Genomic DNA, 25,034 nt, shown 5'->3' with positions numbered 1-25,034 from the left:
TGGCCCAGGTGGGGTGAAGGAGGTGAGCGCAGGTAAGGACGCGGGGACGTGGCAGAGGGGAAGAAAGTCAGGGCCCAAGTATCAATACCTGCGTTGGCTTTGAGGTCCTCGGGGGTTACCAAGACTACAAACCGGATGGCCCGCTCGTTTCGGAACATCTCATAGGCCCACCTGCGGATGGAGCGCATGCATTTCACGGCGGCGATACCATTGTTGGCGATGAGCACCTGGACAGGGGAAAACGAGGGAGGGGCCCGAGCTGCACATCTACCTGCGCTGGAGGCCGAGTGCTGCCCCAGGGTTCATCTCACCTCTGTGAGCCTCCCATGGCCCCTCTTCGTAGTTCTATGGCACTCAGCCCAGCACAGAGCAGGTACTTAAAGTCTGCATGAATGGATGACCCAATGGATGGATGGTGGAATGCATGATGGGAGGATGGATGACCAGGTGGATGGACGGATGGATTAATGAGTGTTGATTCCTCTGTTTGGCACCATCATGTTCATGTAACATTTTTTGAGTGTTTAGCATGTACCAAGCTACAGTACAGTGTATTTCACCGGCACCATTTCATTTCAACCTCACAACAGCCCTTTGAAAGAGGTTGTATTTGTCTCACTATTTGGGGTTAAAGACATTAAAATCCAGAGGAGTTAAGGCACTTGCCCAAGATCCAACAGCTAGTAAGTGGCAGAGCTGGCACTCGTGGGCCCTCCACAGTATGACCTATGCTCTGAACTGTCCTGGTGACTGCTTCTGTGTCCAGAAGGTTAAAGGTCCCAGATTTGGGAAGGAAGAAAAAAAGTGAGGCTGGCTGTCCCCAGCAACAGAGGGGTCCTAGTTTCAGTTCTCACTGTGTTGTGAACTTGCTGTGTGGCCTTAGGCAGATCCCTTCCCACTCTGTGCTTCGTCTTCATATGAGGAGCTCAGACTGGTAAACCTCCTGGTTTGGTCTCTATAAAACCAAGCTCTAGTTTTCTTGTTAAAAAAAAAAAAATTAGGTGTATAGGTTCAAAGCTCCAACTTCTGTACCAAGTCCATAATTTTAAGGGCCTTCCATCTCTGACTAATCTTCATGATGGCCCCGAAGGACAAGTCCCACTGGAGATTTGGGATGTGATCGCCTCTATTTTACAGAAGGGAATGCGAGCCCAGACATCACATCCCGCGAGTGGCCACCGTAGTTTTTGCGTTCCTTTTCGCCTTTCAAAAATGCCTCCCATGAGTGATGACAGAACGGCTGGGCTATGCTTCCTCAACCTAATTATCAGATCAAGGCTTTGGGGTGGGGCGGGTGGGGGTCGTGTGGGTGTGTGCATTTTCAGCCAGGGAGACTGGTGGCAGCCAGGTTGGGGAACCTATATGAGTCTCTGTGGCTCAATGCTGTACTTAGGATGCTGGGGTGAGGGCATGGGCTCTGGTTTCAAATTCCAGCTCCGCCACTGATTAGCTGTGAGACCCAGGCAAGCCGCTTCCCCTGTCTGGGCCTCAGTTTCCTCATCTGTAAAGTAATACCCACTGACAACGCTGTGGGGATGGTTCAATGAGACACAACAATGTAAGCAGTTAACAGGATGCCTGGCCCAGAGGAGACCCTCAATCAATGGTAGCTGGCGCCATTGTTGTTGTTGTTATCATTATTATTACCACCCTCAAATAAAATGGAAAAGCAAAAGGCCTTTCAGTCAAACTGAGCTGGGTTCAAGTCCTGACTTCAGCACTTACTACCTACGTGACTTTGGACAACCAATGTCAGATCCCTGAGCTCTAGCTTCTCCGTGAATACGATGGGAATGATCAAACAGCACGAGGTCAGGGCCTTTACCAGCTAGAACAGGAAACAGTGTGAAAAGCCTTCACAAACCACCAATTTTAGCTGTTTCCTTCCATCCCTGTCATTTTAGTATCTGGGTCTGCTCTCCTGTAAGGAGCTATACCCCTCGAGAGGGCAGGGCTGGGTTTTAGGCTCCCCTCCTAGAAACCCAGAAAGCAGCCCCCTGCACGAAGGGTCTTTGCCTCCCCACCCTTCTCAGAGGCCCCAGTCTCCTCCTCTGTGACATGGGGTCACGCACCTGTCACTTAAGCTGTCGTGAGGGTGAAAAGCTGATGAACCCCAGCGCCCAGCCCTTTGCAAGTGCTCACAAAGGGGCAGGACTTTTTCTCTGCAGCCTGAGGCTGGTTGGCCCACCTCACCCCACACCGAGTGCCGGGATCCCATCTGTACCTTCTCGATGACCCGATCCCCCCCAAAGCGCACGACGAACTCGGCAGGGGAAGCCACGGTAAAGTCTCTGTGCAGGTCCGGCTTCTTCTGTTCTCGGCCTCTTCTCGCCAGGTGGAGTCCGGACATGCTGGGCCTGCCAGGGAACAGGACTGACCCGTGAGCAAGCAGGTCTGGGATGCCCGGGGAGGGGGTCGGGCACCCGGCAGCTATGAAATGCACATCCACAGAGAAGCCAAAGCCCACCAGACCCCAGCTGCGCTGCAGTCCCTCTCCGGGGAGCCTGAAACACTTTACTAGGAGACTCGAGAGGTCAGATCACAAATGAAGTAGGAACGACCCCCTGACCTGCTCCAAGCTGCACGATCACATTTTTCATCTTAGAGTCATTCTTACTTTATATGCCCATAATTTAGGAGCTCAAATAATACAAAAAAGCTTAGAACAGGGGTGCAAGTTTATGATCGGGGAAGTTCCCACATTCTAATACTTTACACTTGTTCAACAGTTTGTATCTTTCATGTGCTTTTCTGTACGTGTATATCAAATTTTTTGAAAAAACTGAAAACAAAAAAATGTATAACAAATAGAGGGTCCTTGCCCCATCCCCCTCTAGAACCCCACCCCAGAGGAAATCACGTTTGACTCTTTCTGGCGTTTACACATCTCCACGGTTCTGAACAATGTGTGTACATTATCTCGTGAGTCATCCATTTAAGACACCATCCATCTATGAACTTCTTATCTTGACAGATGTGGAATTAGTGCTCTTAAGCAGCCATCCCATCTGCTCCCCTTTCCCCAACCTCTCAATACAGGTATACTGCAATTTGGTAAATTCAGTATTTGGTGTTTTATGAGTCTGGGATCATTATTCACAGGTGAGGGGCTGTGGTATACCAGATGTTCCTTTTTTTTTTTCCTGTAGTGATTTTTTTTCCTTGGCTTGGTTTTCCTTGCATCTGTTGCTAATTCATCTCACTCCTCAGCCTCTTAGTACACATAAGATAATTGATCAGTTCCATTGTTTTCCATGGACCACATCATTCCTGAAGGCCTCGACTCTCCTTTCATCCAGACGCTGTTCTCTAAACCCCTAGGCAACCATCAACTGGGACTTCCCTTCACTGGCATCCTTAGGATTCCCTTTGCATTTCCTTGGGGTTTGATCCTGAATGAGGGACCACATGGCTCCCTCTTTCTTGATGGACTCCCATGTTTTCCTGGGGTATATCTGCCAGTAGTTTCATCCAGTTAAAAAGATGGTACAATAGCAGGACACATGACAATAATGCCCCCAACATGCCTGTCTTAGCCTGGCTGCATAGGGTTCCCTTGCCACTATCACCTCGGAGACTCCTTTTGGCTCTCTCGGATCCCTTTTTTCTGTCCTCCGTGTCTTGCTCCTCTTTGGTTTACTCTCTTGTTTCAATGGAAGACATCCTTCAGTAGCTTTCTAAGAAAAGGTGTTCAGGGGAGTAAACGTTTTGTGGCCTTGCATGTTCTAAAACTGTCTTCCTCTGCCATCACATTGGACCCGATCATTTGGCTGTGCATGGAATTCTAAGAGGGAAAACCGTCTCCTTTAGAATTTTGGAAGCCTTATGTCACTGTTGTTGTGGCTTCCAAGAATGCTAGAACCAGAGCCATGATGATCCTTGATCCTTTTGTAGGTGACCTGTTTTTTCATAACCAGAAGCTTATAGGATCTTCTCTTTGCCCCAGTATTCTACAATTTTAGGGGATGATTTTAGTGATGCGCTGAGGTGTGTGCCTACTTCCATCAGTAAGGCTGGGAAGCTGTCAGGCTCCTTCAATCTAGAAACTGAGGTCTGGGAATTTATCTTCAAATATGTCCTTGGTGGGCTCCCCTGGTGGCGCAGTGGTTGAGACTCTGCCTGCCAATGCAGACGACACGGGTTCGTGCCCCGGTCCGGGAAGATCCCACATGCCGCAGAGCAGCTAAGCCCATGAGCCATGGCCGCTGAGGCTGCGCATCCAGAGCCTGTGCTCCGCAATGGGAGAGGCCACAACAGTGAGAAGCCCGCATACCGGAAAAAAAAAAAAAAATGTCCTTGGTGACTTCCCTGCCTCTTTTTTCTCCATTCTCTCCTATTACCTGGATGTTGAAATTCCTGGACTGCCCACTAGTTTATGTATTTTTCCCCTCTCCTATTTTCTCTCTCTTTTCTTCTACCTTCTGGGCGATTCCCTCAGCCTTATCTCCTAACTGTTCAGTGGAGTCTTTAACATCTAAGAGCTTGGTTTTGGTCTGTCAATATCCCCTTTTCTATACATCCTGTTCCTATGTGTATAATATCCTCCCTGCCCCCGATGAGGGTATTTATGATAGCTTCTCCAAGTTCTCTTCTCCTGATGTGGTTTCTGTGTCTCCCACGTTTCCTGTGTCCCCTTTGTTGGTATGTTTGGGGCCTGCCTTCCATCTCAGAAACTGCACCCAAATGTTTCATAAGCTGTGGTTGCTTCCTCATGACCAAGAGCAGGAACTAGAGGGCTGATGAGAAGTACTGAGCATGTGCTGGGGTCACTAGACCCTGACCTCAATGCAGGGTGATCTGGGAGGACTGTGTGTTGGGGAACCCCAAGTATTTTTAGAGTCATCCTCCCTGGCTGGTCCAATTCCCCCAGTAAGGAAAAGTTTTGGGGTCTTCTGCCTGGAGGATAAAGGTTGGCCAGGAGCCTAGGGACCAGGGGGAAGTGGGAGAAGTGTTGGGACAGGTCTGGGGGGCAGGGCAGCTTTCAGGATTCAGCACGCACACAGCACCCATCCTCCGGTTTGGGCTCCATAGTGCCCATCGGTCTCCAGCCCAAAGACCCTCTGCCTTTCCCTCTCCAGAGATCAAACCGCCTGCCTGCTACTGGGGTGGAAGTGGGAAGCTCCCAGCCACCTGGAGCAGATGAGGGGTCTGGGATTCTTTCACCCAATCCTTCTCATGTAGATGCTCCCAGACGCGGAGGCACCCAATGTTGCCAATCCCTGCGCCTTCTGGGGTACAGGTTCTCAGCTTCCCTCACTGCTGCCTTACGGCTCAGCCATCTTGGTTCTGCTCAGCCAGTGGCTGCTTGTTCTTCTGCTTTTCTGGCTTCCAAAATGTTGCTGCTAACTTCCCCTCCTGTTCTTCCAGGACCTGATGGGTTTCCAGCTCTTTAAGAAAATCTCTGTTGGGCTTCCCTGGTGGCGCAGTGGTTGGGAGTCCACCTGCCGATGCAGGGGACACGGGTTCATGCCCCAGTCCGGGAAGATCCCACATGCCGCAGAGCGGCTGGGCCCATGAGCCATGGTCGCTGAGCCTGTGCTCCGCCACGGAAGAGGCCGCGACAGTGAGAGGCCCGCGTATGGAAAAAAAAAAAAAAAAAAAAAGAAAATCTCTGCTGTCATTTGGTGGGGTTTTCACAGGTGCAGAATCAGGCATTCAGCCCACTCTCTCAACCCGGAAATGGGCTATTCAAGCAGGGAGATAGCCACCTGCCAAGCCACCTGCCAGGCATTAAGTTAGAGGTTCGCCACCCAGGGGTGCATCCAGCAACTGTGTCACCAGGCATTTTGGGAGGCTGGGGCTGAGTGGGTTTGGGGGCCAAAAGTTTTGGTGAAGAACTGATAGACCCGGGACTTCCCTGGTGGTCCAGTGGCTAAGACTCTGTGCTCCCAATGCAGGGGGCCTGGGTTCAATCCCTAGTCAGGGAACTAGATCCCACATGCTGCAACTAGGAGTTCGCATCCTGCAACAAAAGATCCCACACGCAGCAACGAAGATCCCATGTGCCGCAACTAAGACCCGGTGCAGCCAAATAAATAAATAAATATTTGGAAAAAAAAAAAGAACTGATAGACCCTAAGGAACACTGCCAGCACGTCACCGGGAAAAGCAAAGCTGGAAGCCAATAAGCCACTTTGGGGAGAGAAAGCCCAGTTTACAGATGGGCAAACTGAGGTCCCGTCAGGCAAAGGGAATCACCCAGCAAGTCAGCGGGACTGGGGCTCTTTCCATCACACCAGGAAATGTTGGGTGTGGGCATTTTCTGTTGTATAAAGTCTATCCATGCAGGACAGTTCCCCGTGGGAAAAGCCTTCTACAAACCTGCAGTCTGTCCCCCTCACCCCTGCCCCAACCCAAGCCCTGCCTATCAGAAACGAAAAAACGGACTTGTTGGCCAGGAAACAAAACCAGAAATGAATGACAGAAACCGATAATGATGCTATGCCACCACAGGATTTGTATTTTCAATTAAGACTGTCTCCGTTCAACAAGGCTTATGCATGTTGTCCAAAAGAACAAACAAATGAACAAATGATTTCCGGCCCCTGAACTGGCCTTCCTGCCTCCCACAAACTGCAAGCAGCTTTTCTTCTAAAACCTCCTAGGACTGAACTGCTGAAACGAAACAGGACTTAGCAAAGGACTCTGAAGGTCAATATGATCTTACAAATATGAACAGTGCTTTCATCATAATTACATTCCATTTACCAACAAGCAGTTCAGTTTGTTTTTAAGAACTTTCTTTCTTTCTTTCTTTCTTTTTTTGCGGTACGCGGGCCTCTCACTGTTGTGGTCTCTCCCGCTGCGGAGCACAGGCTCCAGACGCACAGGCTCAGCGGCATGTGGGATCTTCCCGGACCGGGGCACGAACCCGTGTCCCCTGCAACGGCAGGCGGACTCTCAACCACTGCGCCACCAGGGAAGCCCAAAAACTTTACTTTCTTTATTTCTTTAGAAAACAGGCATTCGGCCTGAGGGCCATCGTTTGCAGACCCCTGATCTAGGGAAACAGATACCAAAATGTTAACAGCAGCTTTCTCAAAGTGGTTGAATTATGGGTGGTTTCTGTTTTCTCCTCTTTGCCTATCTTTAAATCTTCTGCCACGATATATTATTTTCAGTCAGAAGAAAAAGCTATTAACTTTGTAATAGGGACGCTGAAAGCCATGGTCATTTTGGTATCCATTCGGTAAGGCACTCAGTATCCTCCACTGTAAAATGAGGATAATAACATGTACCTCATTGGATTACGAGGATTAAATAAGCTCATATCAATACAAAAGTAAAAGATGGCATCTGGCACACGGCAAACTCTATATTATTTCAATGCAGTGATTCCAGGAGGATCAGGGGCTACTGATCTCCCAATCTAACCAAGAACGGCATCAGGCCACTCCTCTGCCCATGGCCTCCTCCCCAACCATCCACCCTTCCCACTCTGTCCATGGTCTTCCCCAACTGGCTGGCTTGATCCTGTGGCTTCAGAAAGTCTGAGACATCCCACTTTTATACACACAACATTAAAACTCAGCAATCTGACCTAAAGAGCAACAAAGAAAAACTCAACCATTAGACAAACACCATTCTGTGGCCTGGGGAAAACCATTCACGGCGCCATTTTGACTTCAAAACTGGTGACACAGCCCCTCCATCAGAAGGGTCCCAAACCCATCCCAGCAAAGCACACGGGTGAACACACAATGCTGGTGTGGCTTTGCTTCAGTGGGGCCAGCCTGAGGCTAGTGGCTATTTTTATCTGTTTTTGATGAAGTTGGAGGCCAATCAACGTTGGCTCTGGGGGACTGACCTTTGGCTGGTATTCGTTCCAAGGCAAGTGTGGAGGCTGAAATATTCCACGGTGACTTTGGAAGTGGCTTCAGGTGCGGTCAACTACACAACAGAGCTGTCAGCCAAACACCCAACACCATGAGCTGCCCAGGCATGAGACCAGGCAGGACTGCACTGGGAAGGAAGGAATAAACATCCTCAAATGTCACCATATATTGGGCACAGGGGGGCTCCTCCCTGAATCCCCACAGCCTTATGCAGGGGAGACCATCACCTCCTGCTCACGATGAAGAAACGGAGGCTCAGAGAGGCCCACTGACCTCAAGTCACACAGCTGGCAAGTGGCAGAGCTGGGCTTCCAATCCAATTCTATCTGACCCCCGGGATCTAATTTCAAGGCACAAAGCTATCTGAGATAAATGGAAGTAACTCTATGGTCTGGACTTTCAAAAACAAGCACTTAACATTTGAGAGACAATATGGTAATCCGGGGTTCTCAACTGGGTGCAACTTTGCTCCCTTGGGGACGCACAGCACTGTCTGCAGCCATTTTTGGTCATCACAGAGTGGAGTGTACTCCTGGCATCTAGTGGATAAAAAGCCCGGATGCCACTCAACACCCTGCAAAGCCCAGGACAGCCCTCAACAAAGAATTACAGGGCCCCAAATGTGAACAGTGCCACAAGTGAGAAAGCCCAGTAGGCTAGAACCGTCCTCCCAGGCTTTGAATCCAAAATCTACTACTTATGACCTGTGTAATCTTGGGAAAGTTGCTTCAATATTCTGTGCCTTGCCTCCCTGATAGGATGTGAATATTTATAATATGAATAGGATCTGCCGCCTAGAGCATGTGTCCAGGGTTCACCACTGGGCCCGGCCTGCAGGAAAGAGCTTTAGCTGAGGTGCCTCTCTGCATGGGAGCCAGTATAAAAGCCCCAGTGTGAGGCCACCAGGCTAAGGCTCCGGCATTAACCAGCTCTTAAATCCCTTACCCTACCATTTCTTTCATAAAACAGGGATGGTCACTGCTCTGAGCTGATGCCCTGATGGAAGTTTATAAAGGCCTTACTATTATCACCCAGCAAGTAAGCAAGAAAGGACATTGCATAGCCCAGGAAAGGTCGATAGCTTTGAACCCATCTTTGGACCCCCAGATACGTGGACGCTTGGAAATGTCTCAGGCCAACTGCCCCCTCGGTGCCTCCAGAGATGGCCTCTTTGGCTGGGCCAGGGGTCAGCAAACTAGGGCCCAAGGGCCAAATCCAGTCTGTCACCTGCTTCTGTACCTCCCACAAACTAATAAAGGTTTTTACATTTTTGAATGGTTGAAAAAGAATCGTACCTTGTGACACGTGCAAATTATATGAAATTCAAATTTCAGTGTCTGTAAATCATGACTGGAATACACTCAGGCCCATTCAGTTACACATTGCCTGTGGGAGCTGGGGCAGTAAAAGGCAGGGCTGAGTAGCTGTGACAGAGACCATACTGTCACAATGCCGAAAAGATTGATTATTTGGCCCTTTATGAAAAGTTTGCAGGGCTCCCCTGGTTGCGCAGTGGTTGAGAGTCCGCCTGCCGATGCAGGGGACGCGGGTTCGTGCCCTGGTCCGGGAAGATCCCACATGCCACTGAGCGGCTGGGCCCGTGAGCCATGGGCGCTGAGCCTGCGCGTCCGGAGCCTGTGCTCCGCAACGGGAGAGGCTACAACAGTGAGAGGCCCACGTACCGCAAAAAAAAAAAAAAAACAACTTTGCAGACTTTGGTTTTTCAAAAGCCCCTCAGGAAATTCTAATGTGCATGACATCGGAGTGAGACTACCCACAGATCAACAACCAACATTTCAACATGGGCAGCGGGCCTCGGTCCTGAGCAGGATTCCCTCGGCAGTGACATCATAACAGGATATTGTGGGGCTCACTGAAGACCAGACTCTTCTGCCTTCCAATCCTCAACTTTATTTCATCCCAACAGAGACTCAAGTCTCTTCTTGAGATGTCCTCCAACCACTCCGACCCACATTCACTTCTCTGTTCTCTGAACTCTGACCCTGTTTGCACACCAAGGAATGCTGGCCAGCACTTGGGACCTTGCCTTCCTATTATTTCTGGTTCCTTAGTAGGTGGTCCAGGCCTCCAGGACAGGATCCCAAATGCGTCTTAACTGCATAGGCCTCCTTTGCAACAGAATTCTGTCATCACTGTTATCAGTTGTGCAAATGTTTGTGCTGACTTAGGACCGCACCCACGGCCCTGAGTGCTAGGCATAAGAACCCCTGGAAAGGCCAATTAGAATCAGCCCCATTGATAGAGGAGGAAACCGGGGTTCAAAGGGTTGACGGCACTTTTCAAGGCTACAGAGCTCAGCGGCAGAGTGCGGCTGTCTATCTCCATCTTTTTAGCAACTTTAAGCTAAGAGAGGAGCCATGCAGTGACCCAATAAAGCATCTTCATGTTATTATATATACAGTGATCACATGGTCTGAACTTGCCGGGACAATTCCAATTTCGTGCAAGTTCATTCTTTTGGATTACAGTGATTTGTGTCGGGGCTTCCCTGGTGGCGCAGCAGTTAAGAATCCGCCTACCCATGCAGGGGACATGGGTTCAAGCCCGGCCCGGGAAGACCCCACATGCCGCAGAGCAACTAAGCCTGTGAGCCACAACTACTGAGCCCACGCACCACAACTACTGAAGCCCATGCGTCTAGAGACTGTTCTCTGCAACAGAAGAGAAGCCACCGCAATGAGAAGCCCACGCACCACAACGAAGAGTAGCCCCCCTCACCACAACTAGAGAAAGCCCGCATGCAACAACAAAGACCCAATGCAGCCAAAAATAAATAAATTTTAAAAAATAAAAATAAAAAATAAAGTGGTTTGTGAAAGCTATTCTTTTGGATTAAAGTGTACATTAAATGTGATTCAAGAGTTATAGGTTAAACTTTTTGTGTTAATAGTTTTATAGATCAGAAAAAAGGTATCCTTTGTAGACCACGTGGCCTGCTTTCGTTCCTGTAAGACTTGAGGGTTTTGGCCAGATGGGTTAGATCAAGGCTCCAAATGTGGAAGGACTGTGACTACCATGCTCCACAAAAAACTTAGTGCACAAGAATGACTGTGATTCAAACCTGGGAGCCCTATCCTTCTGTGGGCCCTTTGCTCAGACATGCTCTGAGCACTCCAAGGAGGGTGCCCCTGAAGGCTCTGTTAGTCTCCTCTGCGGAAAAACCAAAAAAACTGGAGGGTCAGCCTCCCTCCTGGTGGGCTGGCCACACATCTGGATCTCTTGCCCTCTCTGAACCCTGCATCTGAGAAACTAAACAACCACTGAGGCCCTTCTGGCTCTAAGAGTCTTCACTTCCCTGGCACGCTCACCAGCCACAGTAACTAGTTACCAGTCGAGTCCTTTAGTCTTCTGACTAGTCCAACATTAGGAAGGGCTTATATTTGGAAAGAGTCTATTCAAGCACATTATGCATTAAAACCTGGCTGCCCATGAAGAGCCCTTTGGGCAAGAGCCTGAGCGGAATCCCCGTTACGCTGTCACCAGCACTGACATCCTCAGTTTCCTCATCTGTAAAATGGAGATGACAGCACTCACTGAGTGTCACATGGTGCTGTTGTAAATTTGGCATGAGATCACACGTACAAAGTGTTCAGCCTGGCATCCTGAAAGCACCCCATGAAGGGTAGCAGTTAATTACTGTGGCTCCCATGGGCCTTGAATTTGAATTACTAAGAAAACACCTGCTTCCCCCATTAGATCAAGAGTTCCTAGGGACTTCCCTGGTGGTCCAGTGGTTAAGACTCCATGCTCCCAATGCAGGGGGCCCAGGTTCGATCCCTGGTCGGGGAACTAAGATCCCACATGCCACAACTAGAGAGGCCCGCGCGCTGCAAAAACGAGCCCAAAAGCCACAAAAAAGAGCCCACAAGCTGCAACAAAGACCCAGCGCAGCCAAAATAAATAAATTAAAAAAAAAAGAAAAAGAAAAAAGAGTTCCTAAAAGGCAGAGGTCATGTTTCCCAAACAGTTCTATGTCCCTTCCTGGTTCCAGATGCAGGCCTTACACTCAGGAGATAGTCAGGTAATGTTTATGGACCAGATGGATACATCCTGGGAAAAGAACAAAGGATAGGGAGAGGCTTAGCTACAAGGCTGTTCTTCACTGTGTTAGTTATAATAACAAAAAGGGAGAAAGAGCCCAAATATCCACTCTCTGTAGGAGACTGTTTATAAATTTTAAAGTGTATCCATTTAAAGGAACACTATGGACCCCTAGAATGCACCATGCGGAAGAAGCGTTGGCAAATGCTTGCTGTAAAGGACCAGACAGTAAATACTTCAGGTTTTGGAGTCCATTCAGTCTCTGTTCCACTACTAAATACTGCCCTTGAAGCACAAAAGCAGCCATAGATGATACATAACGTGGCTATGTTTCAGTAAAACCTTATTTGTAGACATTGAAATCTGAACTTCATGTAATTTTCACATCTCACTAAATAGTAGCCTTCTTTTGAATTTTTTCAACTGTCTTTTTTTTTTTTTTTTTTCGCCGTGCCGCGCTGCTTGCAGGATCTTAGTTCCCTGACCAGGAATTGAACCCAGGCCGCCACAGTGAAAGCATCCTAACTGCTGGACCGCCAGGGAATTCCCTGATTCTTTTTCAACCATTTAAAAGTTAAAAACTGGGACTTCCCTGGTGGCGCAGTGGTTAAGAATCCACGCGCCAATGCAGCGGACACGGGTTCAATCCCTAGTCCGGGAAGATCCCCCATGCCGTGGAGCAGCTAAGCCCCTGCGCCCAACTACCGAGCCTGCGTTCTAGAGTCCGCGAGCCACAACTACTGAGCCTGCGCGCCTAGAGCCCGTGCTCCGCAACAAAGATAAGCCGCCGCAATGCGAAGCCCGTGCACCACAATGAAGAGTAGCTCCACTCGCAGCAACTAGAGAGAAAAACCTGCGTGAAGCAACAAAGACCCAGCACAGCCAAAAAACATATAAATAAGAAAGTAAGTAAGTTACAAACTATTCTTTGCTCGCAGGCCACACAAAAACAGGCTGTGGGCCACAGTGAGCTGAGTCCACTGGTAGACTACTTAATGCCCAGTGAAAGAGCAAGTTACCATATAGTATGTTCTGTATGATTCGAGTTCATAAATTAAAGCACACCTGCACCAAAAATAAAAAAAGGCTGAAAGACTATAGAGCAGCTATTAATAAAGATCAAATGGAGGGGAGGTGTATGGGTGAGTTTGTTCTTCCTTTTTGCTTATCTATAATTTTCTGAATTTTCAACAACAAACAGTTAGCATCACTTTGGTAACCTTAAAAAATGCAATAAAATAAAGACAAAAAAAAAAAAAGAAATGAAATGAAGCAGGTGGTGCTAAGAAGGGCTCAGGCACAGAAATGCCTACACTTAAACTGCTCAGAAAATAACCGTAAGTGGGATGCCTGCCCAAGGGTACGTGGATTCGCCCCGGGCTTCACGATCACCAGGCTTCAAAACGACCTGCCATCAGGCAACCATCACCTTTATCGAGGCTAAGGGGAGGAGGAGGGGGAAAGCGCGGGCCCAGCCAGCCAGCCAACCTTGAGGCACCTGTGCGCTCCCGAGAGCCCTTCTCCAATTAACATCACTGCCAAATCTGGCAACCACCTGCACCGTCAAGACCAGCTAGAGTTTGTGAGGCAGGCTCCGTCTCCCCAGCTGCCAAATTGAAGCCGGCCTTTCTTCGGCTGGGGGTGGGGAGTGGGGGGTGGGAGGGACCCTGCAGGAGTTTATAAAAAGATAACTTGCTGTACACCTGAAACTAACACAACATTGTAAGTCAATTATCCCCCAATAAAATTTCTTTTAAAAAAAGATAACAACGGTCATTAAAGTTGAAGTCTTACTTACTTTACTTTGCGATCGGGGAAACAGACCTTGCCCTTGGCGGGACTCATGTTGACCCTCCCGCCGCCCACCAGGCTCCTGCTCGGATACACAGCATGCACCCCCTACCCCTGTGGGGCAGACCCCTGTCCCGGGGCCCAGCCAGGTAGCGACAGGGAGGCGGAAGCGCGGTCGTAGAGCGCCTCGGGCCGGGCGGCGCACCACCCTGCAGAAGCCCAACTCGGCGCGGACCTTCCTCCATCCCGAAAGGCGTCCTGACCTCCTGTGTCCGGGGCAGACGCGCCCGCCCAGGCCCCGCCCCGACCAAGCGGACCCCGCCTCCCTAGAGGTCCCGCCCCCTGACCGGGCCCCGCCTCCTGTCCCGGGACAGGACACGGACCCCGCCATCTCCCACACCGGGTCCCGCCTCCCCCCCACCCCGCCCCGGACCAGCCAGTAGCGCAGCCACCGCTGACCTTGGGCGCCGGGAGAGTGTGGCCCGAGACTTTAAGAAACCTCTTGGCTCCCCAGCTCCCCGGACTGGAGTAGAACAATTCCAGGATGGCATCCCCCCCTACAGACTGGCAGCTGGGAAAAACTTGCAAGCAATTCACGTGCTGGAATACGCACACAATAGGGAAGTGGTGGGAAATATGGGTTATTTAAAATGTGAGTCAGATGTCACCACGGTGCCTGGTAAAAGCCCCCGCAGTCAACTTTTGGCTTCCAGTTTCCGGTTTTTGCTTATTCTTTCACCTATACTTCCAGGGACGTGTCTGCTCCATGCCTCCCCTCCCCTCAGTGAGCTTCTACAACACACTTGGAACCACCTGGGTCCCCAGCTAAAATAAGGGCCTCCAAGACAGGAAAGACGCAGATGCCCTGTGACCCTAAGTAAGTTTCCTTCTGATAAGGTATTTACTTCTTCCGATAAGGTATTTGCCTCTGTCTCATTTAATCGTCGCAGCAATCCTACTGTTTTATTTCCGTAATACAGATAAGGAAAGAAGACACAGAGATGTCTATCGCCCAAGGTGCCACAGCTGGCGACTTGAACCCAGGCAATCTGATTCCAGTTAGAATGAGTGAATGAATGAATGCTTCTCCAAGTAGTTATAATAAATAAAAAAGACCCGACACACTGCCTAGCAAGCATTGCAATAGTAGTAAATGTAGCTTATGTGGATAGCAAACCCGAAAAATTAGAAATAAAATAAATGCAAAGAATTCTCTTCTAAAGGCACAGCTAGGGCCACACGTCCAGGGGGCGCCATCCAGGCGGCCACAAAGTGAAAAGTAACCTTTCCCTGGAGTCGTGTAAGCAGCCTTGCCTGAGGGCACTGGTTAGCTGGTTAGTCCTCTAACTATACATTCAACAACATTTCAACAATAATTTTAAAATATATATATTCAATATCTTGTAATAATCTATAACGGAAAAAATATGGAAAAGAGTATATGTATATGTATAACCGAATCACTTTGCTGTACACCTGAAACTAACATAATATTGTAAATCAACTATACTTCAACAACAACAAAAATTTTTTTTCATAAATAAAACAGATGAACAAAATTCTTAGTTCTTCAGAGTTTCCAGAAGCTTCTTCATGGCATGCAGGCCTCTCACTGTTGTGGCCTCTCCCGTTGCGGGGCACAGGCTCCGGATGCGCAGGCTCAGCGGCCATGGCTCACGGGCCCAGCTGTTCCGCGGCATGTGGGATCTTCCCGGACCGGGGCACGAACCCGTGTCCCCTGCATCAGCAGGTGGACTCTCAACCATGGCACCACCAGGGAAGCTCTTCATGGCTTTATCTTTAGTCCCTCCAAAAAAAAAAAAAACCTGCCATAGGCTGATTTTTTTTTTTTTAAGTTTCAAATAAAAACCCCAAAGTACTCATGACCCAAATGGCCCACACTTCCATGTAACCACCTCAAAACAGGAAAAACAATTAAAATCAGGAAATGAAGGTATTTCAAAACACCCTACCCTACCCCAAGTCAGTTAGGCTCTCCAGTTTACTCACGTTTTTCTAGATATTTACTCTCTATTGACAAACCCCAATACTCATTGACACTGGATATTTCAACTTCTCTGCTTTGCATTGTATCCTTCGATCAGAGAGCTTGGCCTGCCTCTTCAGTCCATCTTCCTCTGTGGACACAGGTTGCTGTACCTTAAAGGTGTATGCCCGGTGGGGCTTGGAAATAGCCGTGGCCACATATAAGAACTTTGGGAGATGCCCATTCAAATGATGGCAACTGAAGGATGGACTGGGAGTTTGGGATTAGTAGATGCAAACTATTATACATTGAATGGATAAACAACTAGGTCCTACTGTATAGCGCAGGAAACTATATTCAACATCCTGAGATAAACAACAATGAAAAAGAATGTATAAATATATGTATGAGTCACTCTGCTGTAGAGCAGAAATTAACACAACATTGTAAATCAAGTATACTTCAATTTAAAAGAAAAGCAAATGACGGCAACCGAGGCAGCCTCTGGGCTGTCCACTCCCAGCACTTCCGCTCTCCTGATCTCTGCACCCTTCTGAGGTAGACACTGATGTTATCCCCCTTCAAGAGAGGAGGAAACTGCAGCGGAGAGGGCATGGGACTGGTCTGAGATCTGAACCCAGACCTGTCTAACCCTCCACACAAAAGCAAAGACTATGAGAGCCACAGAGGACTTAGAGCATCCAGTCCAGCCGTGGAGAGGGTAGGTGACAATCCCACGAATGCATAGCTGAAGGCTGCCTGATAAACTGCCTCATCTCCTCACGCTTCCCATTTATAGAAAGAACAAGTTAGGAGGAGGGTGGAGGTACTTCTTCTGGGGCCCAGGTTAGGCGGCAGCATCAACACTGGGAGTTTGAAGACCACTTTCTGATCTGCCTCTGCTGAGGGTCTGGGTTCGAATGGCTGAAGGGCCTGTGATATCTTGTTGGGAGGCCTCAGACAGACCCCTGCACCTCTCTGGGTTTCAGCTTCTTATCTAGGAAGTGAGATGACTGATTTGCTTTTTCCTCCCCGTAATTTTTATACTGTTTTATTATTAAACATTGTTAAAACTTCTTATAACAATGATAGTTACAGCAGAAAGTTAGAAAATGCAGAAGAAAATTTAGATGACTCATAAGTGTACCACATAATTAGACAATTATTACTATAGTTAGACAATGATTACAAACTATTTGGAGACATTCCTTACAGTCTCTCCAGCCACACACACACACACATACACACACACACACACATTTATTAAGGATGAGTATTTTTGTGCTTATTATGCACCAGGGAATATTCTCAGCACATGACATACATGGGCCCACAATCCCTTACCAGAAATTCCCAGGGCCCAGTGTATTTTAGAATTTGGAAATTTTTCTAGGAAGGTAAAGCCTTATGTGGCACGTTATGGTGTTAATATTTCACCAGCAGAAGGCATAAATATTCACACAAAATGGGACAAGACTATAAATAACTTTGCATAGAGGCAGGTTTTGCTAGTGAGTTCACTGCCAACTTATAAACTTAGGTTTCAGAACTTTAAATTTCAGGACTGCAATTGCGTGATCCTGAATGCGTCCCATCCCACTCGATCCACATACGCACCCCATAGGGTAGGATTATTAGGGTTACACAATAGTAAGAGGCGGCTTTGAACCTGGTGTCTTGGCCCAGGTCCATCGTGTACTAACCACTTTGCTGCTTGTTAAACATGTGGGATTGCCCTGTAACCTTCATTTCACAATATGTGAGCAACTATTTTGCTATTATACATCATGTAATGTTCTCATCAGCTCTGTTTTGAAAGGTTGCATGGGGGACTGTTTCCAAGTCCAAAGAAAGACCAAGTTCCAACTCCTGGTTTGAGATGAACCCAAAAGGAAAGAGACAGGAGGGAAGCCCTGAGCAGATAGCACAGTCACTGAATCTGTAATCAATCTATAATCGTAGCCAGCCCTTGTCCAGTCGGAAAATGGAAGCGAAGTGTGAGGTTGCATAACTGTATTAAAGGGAGAAGAAACATTTGAAATTGGAGTTTAACCTCAGAACTAGTCTACACATCACAAGATTTATACAAAAAGGATTTTATGAAAACAGAAATTCTACTGCTTCTAAAGAGGGACAACAAAACGCCTAGTCATCTGTTCATCCATCCATCCAACCACCAACCCATCCGTCCATCCACCCATCCATCCATTTATTCATTCATTCATTCATTCATCCCCAGACTCATTCACAAAGTGTCTCGCTTGCCCCAGAAATTCAGAATTCTGTCTTTGGCAGGTTTGGGTTGCTTGTTTCATTCACGCATTTGGTGAGTATTTCTTCAAAGTCTACCATGAACCCACACTAGGCTAGGCAGTGGAGAAAAGCGGAGACCCCAAAAATATGGTCCTGTTTTCATGGAGCTTGTGGTCCAATGCAGGAGACAGGTAACAACCAAGTAAACAAATAGAGAAACTAAAGACATGATCTCAAGGAGTGATTAAGTTTTCAGGACACATCAGGGTGATCGATCAAGAAACAGGGGGCACGTGGGCAATACTGTTAAAGGTGGGCCTTGACTCCCTGGAGATATTTCCACATGGGATTCTCGTGCCAGGTCATTAGAAACAGTGAACACGTGCGAGTCCCCTCCATCAGAGGCCCCGGACTCGGGGACTCAGCTAGGGCTGGAAATGTTCTAATAGAAATACCAGGATTTTAGGAAGCACCAGCAGAACCACCTGAGTTGCCCCTGGTACTAAAATACAAAATTCTCAACTTTGAAAAGCACATGTATTGGGGGCAAAAGAACCGTGTGCCCTGTGAGCTTTCAGGAGTCTGGTCCAGCCTCCTCATGCTGCAGATGAGGCATTGGAGGCTCAGAGACGGGAAGAGGCCTACCCAAGGTCACACAGCACATTGGCCCTCCCTGTGCCCCATCACCCCACAATGCACCTTCATCTCTATGTTTTGGTGCCTCTGGTTTATAAAATCCAAGATCCTTCTACCCCTCCCCCAGTCCTTTGCTGGGACAAGGCAGGAAAAATGATTCACCTACAATGCTAAGTTTTATGCAATGAAGATACCAGGGCAGAAAATTCACTTCCTGTTTTGGCCCACAGCCATATGCAAAGATAGGCCCTCAGTTAAGTATCGTTTACCTTTATAAATTTGCCAGTCCAGAAAAGCTGTTTTTTTAAGAACAAACCAGCAAAGACCCCTCAAAATAGTAGTGGAAGACAGGGAGAAGAAACTTGGGAGTCTTCCCCCCGCCCTACCATTTTAATCTACCATTTATTAAGTGCTTTATTCTCTTGCTAAGCATCTTAGAAATATGAGTTGATTTTAATCTTCAGAACTTTCTTGGAATCCAAGACTCAGGAGAAAATAATAATGTAACATTTATTATTTTGGCAAGCCTATTTGCTTGATAAGTTCTTAATTAGCACCAGTAGGAAGAATTCACACAGTTGTTTCCTTTTTATCAATTAGGGCTGGGTCTGTGCCATACAAGACAACAGCCACCAGCCACGAGGCTATTTAAATTTAAATTAATTAAAACTTAAATTTAAAATTCAGTTCTGGGAATTCCCTGGCAGTCCAGTGGTTAGGACTCTGCACTTTCATTGCTGAGGACGTGGGTTCGATCCCTGGTCAGGGAACTAAGATCCCACAAGCTATGCAGTGCAGCCAAAGACAAACAAACAAATACATAAATAAATAAAATTCAGCTCTTTAGCCACACTAGCCACATTTCAAATGCTCAATAGTCACATATGATGAGTGGCTGCCATATTGAACAGCAGAGTTCTAGAACATTCCATCCTGGAACATCCCAATGTGGCAGAGAGTTCTGTTGGACTGCTCTGTTCTGGCTTGAAAGTTGCCTCTTCCAAGAGCTCTTCCCTGACCTGACCACATCTTTCTAAAACATCCCCACAGGTATTTCTTCTGTAGCCTGTTTCCTTCCTAGCGTTGAACATACTTGGAAACTATCTTATCAGTTTACCTGTTTATTTGTACATTTCCTATCTCCCTGCTAGGACTCTGCATCTTGTTTCCTGCTGGAGCCAGTGTGGGAAATGTATCTCACCAGTCCTCCTCCTTAGATGCCACTTAGCAACCCCTCACTGGACATCCACATCTAACATAATCTCTGATGCTTTTTCATTTGGGTGAATTGGTTTAATAAACTGTTTTTCCCTAATCCCTGCTGAAACCGTCATAATGAGGGAAAGAAGGGTCTGGAAGGAAGAGAATGTTGGAGATTACTGGAGAACACACTGTGACACAGTGGAATGAATCCTGCTGTCCAACAGATCTGGCCTCGAAACTTCGCTCTGCCACTTCCTAGCTGCACGATCTTGGAAAAGGTACTCTGCCTCTTTTTTTTTAACAATTTTTAAAAATTGAAGTACAGTAGATTTACTGTGTTGTGTTAGTTTCAGGTGTGCAGCAAAGTGATTACACACACACACACACACACACACATATATATATATATATTCTTTTTCAGATCCTTTTCCATTATAGGTTATTACAATATACTGAGTATCATTCCCTGTGCTATACAGTAGGTCCTTGCTGTTTATCTGTTTTGTATATAGTAGTGTGTGTATGTTAATCTCAAACTCCTAATTTATTTCCCCCCCGCTATCCCCTTTGGTAGCCATAAGTTTGTTTTCTATGTCTGTGAGTCTGTTTCTCTTTTGTAAATAAGTTCATTTGTATCATTTTTTCAGATTCCACATGTAAGTGATATCATATGATATTTGTCTTTTTCTGTCTGACTTACTTCACTGAATATGATAATTTCTAGGTCCATCCATGTTGCTGCAAATGACATTATTTCATTATTTTTTAAAGCTGAGTAGTATTTATTTCACCTCTCGGAGCCTCAGTTTTCTCATCTGCAAAATAGGGATCTACCACCAGCCTTGTACCATTGTTATAAAGGATAACTAGGTAATTTATATAAACTGTAGGTAGAAGAGGGGTAGGTAGAAGTGGGGAAGCTCTGGGTGAATTCGAGTGCTGGGTGAAGTGGGTGCTGGTGGGAAAGGAGCTGGGGAGGAATTTACTGCTTACTGAGCACCTACTGTATACCAAACTCTGTGCATACTTTATAAACATTATCCGATTTAATCCTTCAGAATTTTACAGATGAGGGACCTGGGCCAGGAGAGGCGATGTGCCACGCCCAAGGTCACACAGTGCGGGGTGGCAGAGCCAGGGTGGAACTCAACTCTGACGTCTGACTGTTCCTTTAACCCTTCCAGAAACTCAAAACAGTCTTCCCCTAAGGGTCATCAGCATAGGGAATATTTGCATTTTTCTCTTTTCTCTGTCTCCAATTTCCAGTAACCAGGATTAAAAATGTTCCAGCAACCATGCTCACCGGGAACGTGGTGCCTTTGTAAGAGCCCATGTCCTAGTCCAGGTTTTCCTCGTTTTAGCAGAGAGCGTGTAAGAGCTGCTTAAAAGGGCCAACAAGATTCCACTCCCAGGGCAGAAGAACAGACTGGAAGCAGGAACAAACACTAGAACACAGCAGAGGTTCTTTCCGGCTGGCAAAGTCATGGTGGGTGGCTCTTTTGTACTCTCTGCTCTCCCATATTTTCCATGTTTTCTACCTGGAATTACCATATTCCATTTGTAATTTGGGAGTGGGGGGTGGCAAAGTCTGATAACAAGAACAGAAATGAAGCCACTGACTACACTCTCGGGACAGTCCCACCTGTGATGGACCCGTAGGTATTTGTTTCCAACAATCAGTCTGATGGATGTGTAATAGTATTTGAATTTCTGCCCCTTTTTTTTTTTTTTTTTTGGCCGTGCCACATGGCTTGTGGGATCTTAGTTCCTTGACCAGGGATTGAACCCAGGCCCTCGGCAGTGAGAGTGCAGAGTCTTAACCACTGGACAGCCAGGGAATTCCCTTAAATTTCTGCTTTTAAGGCATCACTGGGGGAAGGCATGTTTTACAGTTGTTAATTACCTATTGGATGAATGAACAAATGAACGAACAAGTAAATGAATGTCTCATCAGGAGTCAGGGAAACTGTCCCTCCCTTTGGGTTCCCATCATTGCTTTGGCTCTTGCCAACCTGAGCTCATTCTGCTTAAATTATAACTAGTTGTTGCATACAAGGTCATCCTCCCCAACCAGACCGCGATCTTCTAGAAAGCCAGTTTCCTGGCCTGGGGCCCTGTACACGCAGCAGATGCTCAATAAATGACTTTGATAGGAGGGAGGGAAGGAAGCAGGGAGGCTCATGTCTTCTGCTCGGCACATAGCTACCCTCAAAGCATTGGCATGAGCGGGGAGCTGGGCTGAGCAGGGAAGGGTGTGGACCCCACCCTAACTCTGCGCCTCCTGGTTACGGGGACAGAGGGTACGTTACCTTATAGTGGGGACAGGGGTCTCAGTCTCGCCTGCGGTCTGAGCAGCCTCCAGGGACAGGGTCCCCAGGCTGGCGCGGCTGCCCTTCCGGGAAGATTCTCTGAACAAGCCAGTGCCAGAGTCCTCATCGGAAGAGTTGTCGTCAAAAGAGCCCAGGATGAAGTTGGTCATCAGTTGCTTCTTGATGTGCGCCCGCTTCCTGTCTTCTTTGGAGAGGGTTCTGGCTCGCTGGCCCTGGGGTCTGGCTAGCACGGACGGGCCACTGGTATTTGGGGTCTCCAGGCCTTCGTTCTCTGTCCTGTTAGCTTGGCATGTTGGGAAGGGGTCATCGGAGGAAAGGGGGTTTCCTTGGGGATTCTGCAGCAGGGGTGGCTGGGAGTTTCTTTGCTGGCAGGTGTCTTTGGGACCTTCGTGGGAGGCTGGCTCAGCCTGGTCAGGGGTCTCTGGCAGAGAGCTGCTGCTGCAATTTTCCTGCAGTGGCTCCCTGGAGCTGGAAGAGGCTGGAAGAGGCTCCTGACTTGTGATGAAGCTCACCTTCAATTTACTCTTGGTGACTTCCTTGGGGTCCGTCATTTTCCCCCAGCTTTTTAACCAGGAAAAGATCAGGCAGGAGAAAATCAGATAAGATAGAAAAAGAAGCAGGATCATTCACAAAATCTGTAAGGGAATAAGAGAGACGTTTTAGGATTTATGTAATCGTGTTATCCAGCTCTTAAAGGAGGTGGTGGTGAGAGCCAGTTAAGGTTCTGTGTATTCGGCTGAGAGAGCTGGAGAGGAAAAGCACTAGACAGGGAGCAGAGAAGGGGTGCTCCTCCCGGCTTACATGCTCTGTGGTCTGCGGCATGTTTCTTTTTTTTTCAGATTTTTTTTTTTTTTTGATGTGGACCATTTTCAAAGTCTTTATTGAATTTGTTACTATATTGCTTCTGTTTCATGTTTTGGTTTTATGGCCACGAGGCATGTGGGACCTCAGCTCCCCAACCAGGGATCAAACCTGCACCCCCTTCATTGGAAGGCAAAGTCTTAACCACTGGACTGCCAGGGAAGTCCCTGGGACATGTTTCTTAACCTCTCTGGATCTCAGTTTCCCACCTCTAAATAAACACACACTCACCATAAATCATAAACATGCATGTGAGAGAGAACTAAATGAGATCAGGTACATTAAAAGACTCTGTTAGAGCATCATGAATCATAATATCCCCAGAGCGGAAACAATCTAAGTGCCCAATAACTGATGAATGGATAGACAAGATGGGGTCTATCCATACAGTGGAATGTTGTTCAGCCACAAAAAGGAATGAACCACTGGTACGTGCTACCACATGGCTGAATTTGAAAACACCATGCTAAGTGAAAGAAGCCAGTCCCAAAAGACCACATATTGTACGATTCCATGTATTTAGATAATACGCCCAGATTAGGCAAATTCATAGAGATGGAAAGATCGGTGGTTGCCTGGGGCTAATGGGATGGGGATGAAAGCTAAAGGGTACAAGGTTTCTGTTTGGAGTGATGAAAATGTTCCAAACTGATTGTGGTGATGGTTGTAGAACTCTTTGATAGACTAAAAACCATTGAATTTTGCGCTTTACATGAGTCAAACAGTATATGAGTTATATCTCAACAAAGCTTATCTTAAAAAAAGGCTTCATTATATTCCAATTTGTAGATGAAAAGGATTGCTGGCTTCTATGATCATCATCTTCATCACTACCAGGACCATCAGTGTCACTGTATTATTATCACAGTCATCATCACGGTCTTGGAAAGAGGAATGGGCACCTTGTCGCATTTTCTTTGTAGTGCTAGTACACCTGATGCAGGTATGCTCATAGCTAGAAAGAAAGTTCAGCAAGACCAAGGAGGGTCTGTTCTGTTCCAGGGTCTAGAACAGCACCTGGTACAGAGTGAGAGCTTAACAATGAACAAAAATTCATTTTGTTGAATACATGAATTCAGATATTCCGATTTCTAACCCATGCCTCTGACCACCACACTAACTCTACCCTATTAATGAACAGATAATTATTATTTGCAGGAAATAGTTTAAAAAGCAAACAAATGAAAACGCAACCTGAACGTATTGAGATTTCTGACCCAATTTTGCCATAATTATCCAGTAGAAGCATTAAAAAAGCGGGACCAGGGCTTCCCTGGTGGCGCAGTGGTTAAGAATCTGCCTGCCAATGCAGGGGACATGGGTTTGAGCTCTGGTCTGGGAAGATCGCACATGCCGCAACTAAGCTCGTGCGCCACAACTACTGAGCCTGCGCTCTAGAGCCCGCGAGCCACAACTACTGAAGCCCACGTGCTCTAGAGCCTGTGCTCCGCAACAAGAGAAGCCACCGCAATGAGAAGGCTGCACACCGCAACGAAGAGTAGCCCCCACTCACCACAACTAGAGAAAGCCCGCGCACAGCAACAAAGACCCAACGCAGCCAAAAATAAATAAATTTTTAAAAAAAAGGAGGACCACAAAACTCAAGCTTATCACTTTAGTATCTAAAAGGCATTTTCTTTTTATTTATTTATTTATCTATTTATTTAGTTGCACCGGTCTTAGTTACGGCAGGCGGGCTCCTTAGTTGTGGCATGCAAACTCTTAGTTCCAGCATGCGAACTCTTAGTTGAGGCATGCACGTGGGATCTAGTTCCCTGACCAGGGATCGAACCCAGGCCCCATGTATTGGGAACATAGAGTCTTAACCACTGTGCCACCAGGGAAGTCCTGCATTTTCTTTTTAAATTTCAATACAACACTCTTAAGGGAAGTGGAAAAGTTCTCAAGATTTCCCAGAACTACATGGTCCAAGTACTTCTTGCACAGTTTGGGCAACAGAATTTGCTGAAATGTTGTCAGGGGTATTTTCTAGGTAATACACAGGGTCAGGAGATTTTTTCTTTTAAGATCATCAAGTTTCCTTTTAAAAAAAAGTCAGTCAAGGGGTTTGTTCAA

The 25,034-nt window shown here is 47.2% G+C and overlaps 1 protein-coding gene and 1 non-coding gene across 4 annotated transcripts in view; one reads left to right on the top strand and one right to left on the bottom strand.

The window, feature by feature from the left end:
- The window catches only part of ACACB (acetyl-CoA carboxylase beta), a 136,711-nt gene that overhangs the window by 74,988 nt on the left and 36,689 nt on the right, over positions 1-25,034 (bottom strand). The window contains exons 1-4 of one of the 3 annotated variants that reach the window (XM_027124488.1): positions 13,696-13,806; positions 7,808-7,962; positions 2,225-2,357; positions 89-227 (exon numbers count right to left, since the gene is read on the bottom strand). In XM_027124488.1, coding sequence (XP_026980289.1) covers positions 89-227; positions 2,225-2,350 — 265 coding nt within the window. In that variant the 5' untranslated portion in view covers positions 2,351-2,357; positions 7,808-7,962; positions 13,696-13,806. Of the gene's footprint in view, positions 1-88; positions 228-2,224; positions 2,358-7,807; positions 7,963-13,695; positions 13,807-22,076; positions 22,733-25,034 lie in introns of those variants that run through there. The other 2 variants (XM_027124486.1, XM_027124487.1) reach the window with 2 other exon arrangements.
- TRNAW-CCA (transfer RNA tryptophan (anticodon CCA)) lies at positions 11,573-11,645 on the top strand. Its single transcript has one exon. It is a non-coding gene; the product is annotated as a tRNA-Trp (tRNA).

This window comes from Aethalodelphis obliquidens, unplaced genomic scaffold (genome assembly GCF_003676395.1).
Source record: "Aethalodelphis obliquidens isolate GAN/ISIS:26980383/991018 unplaced genomic scaffold, ASM367639v1 scaffold28, whole genome shotgun sequence".
Lineage (NCBI taxonomy): Eukaryota > Metazoa > Chordata > Mammalia > Artiodactyla > Delphinidae > Aethalodelphis > Aethalodelphis obliquidens.
This window is presented reverse-complemented; position numbering and strand designations above follow the sequence as displayed.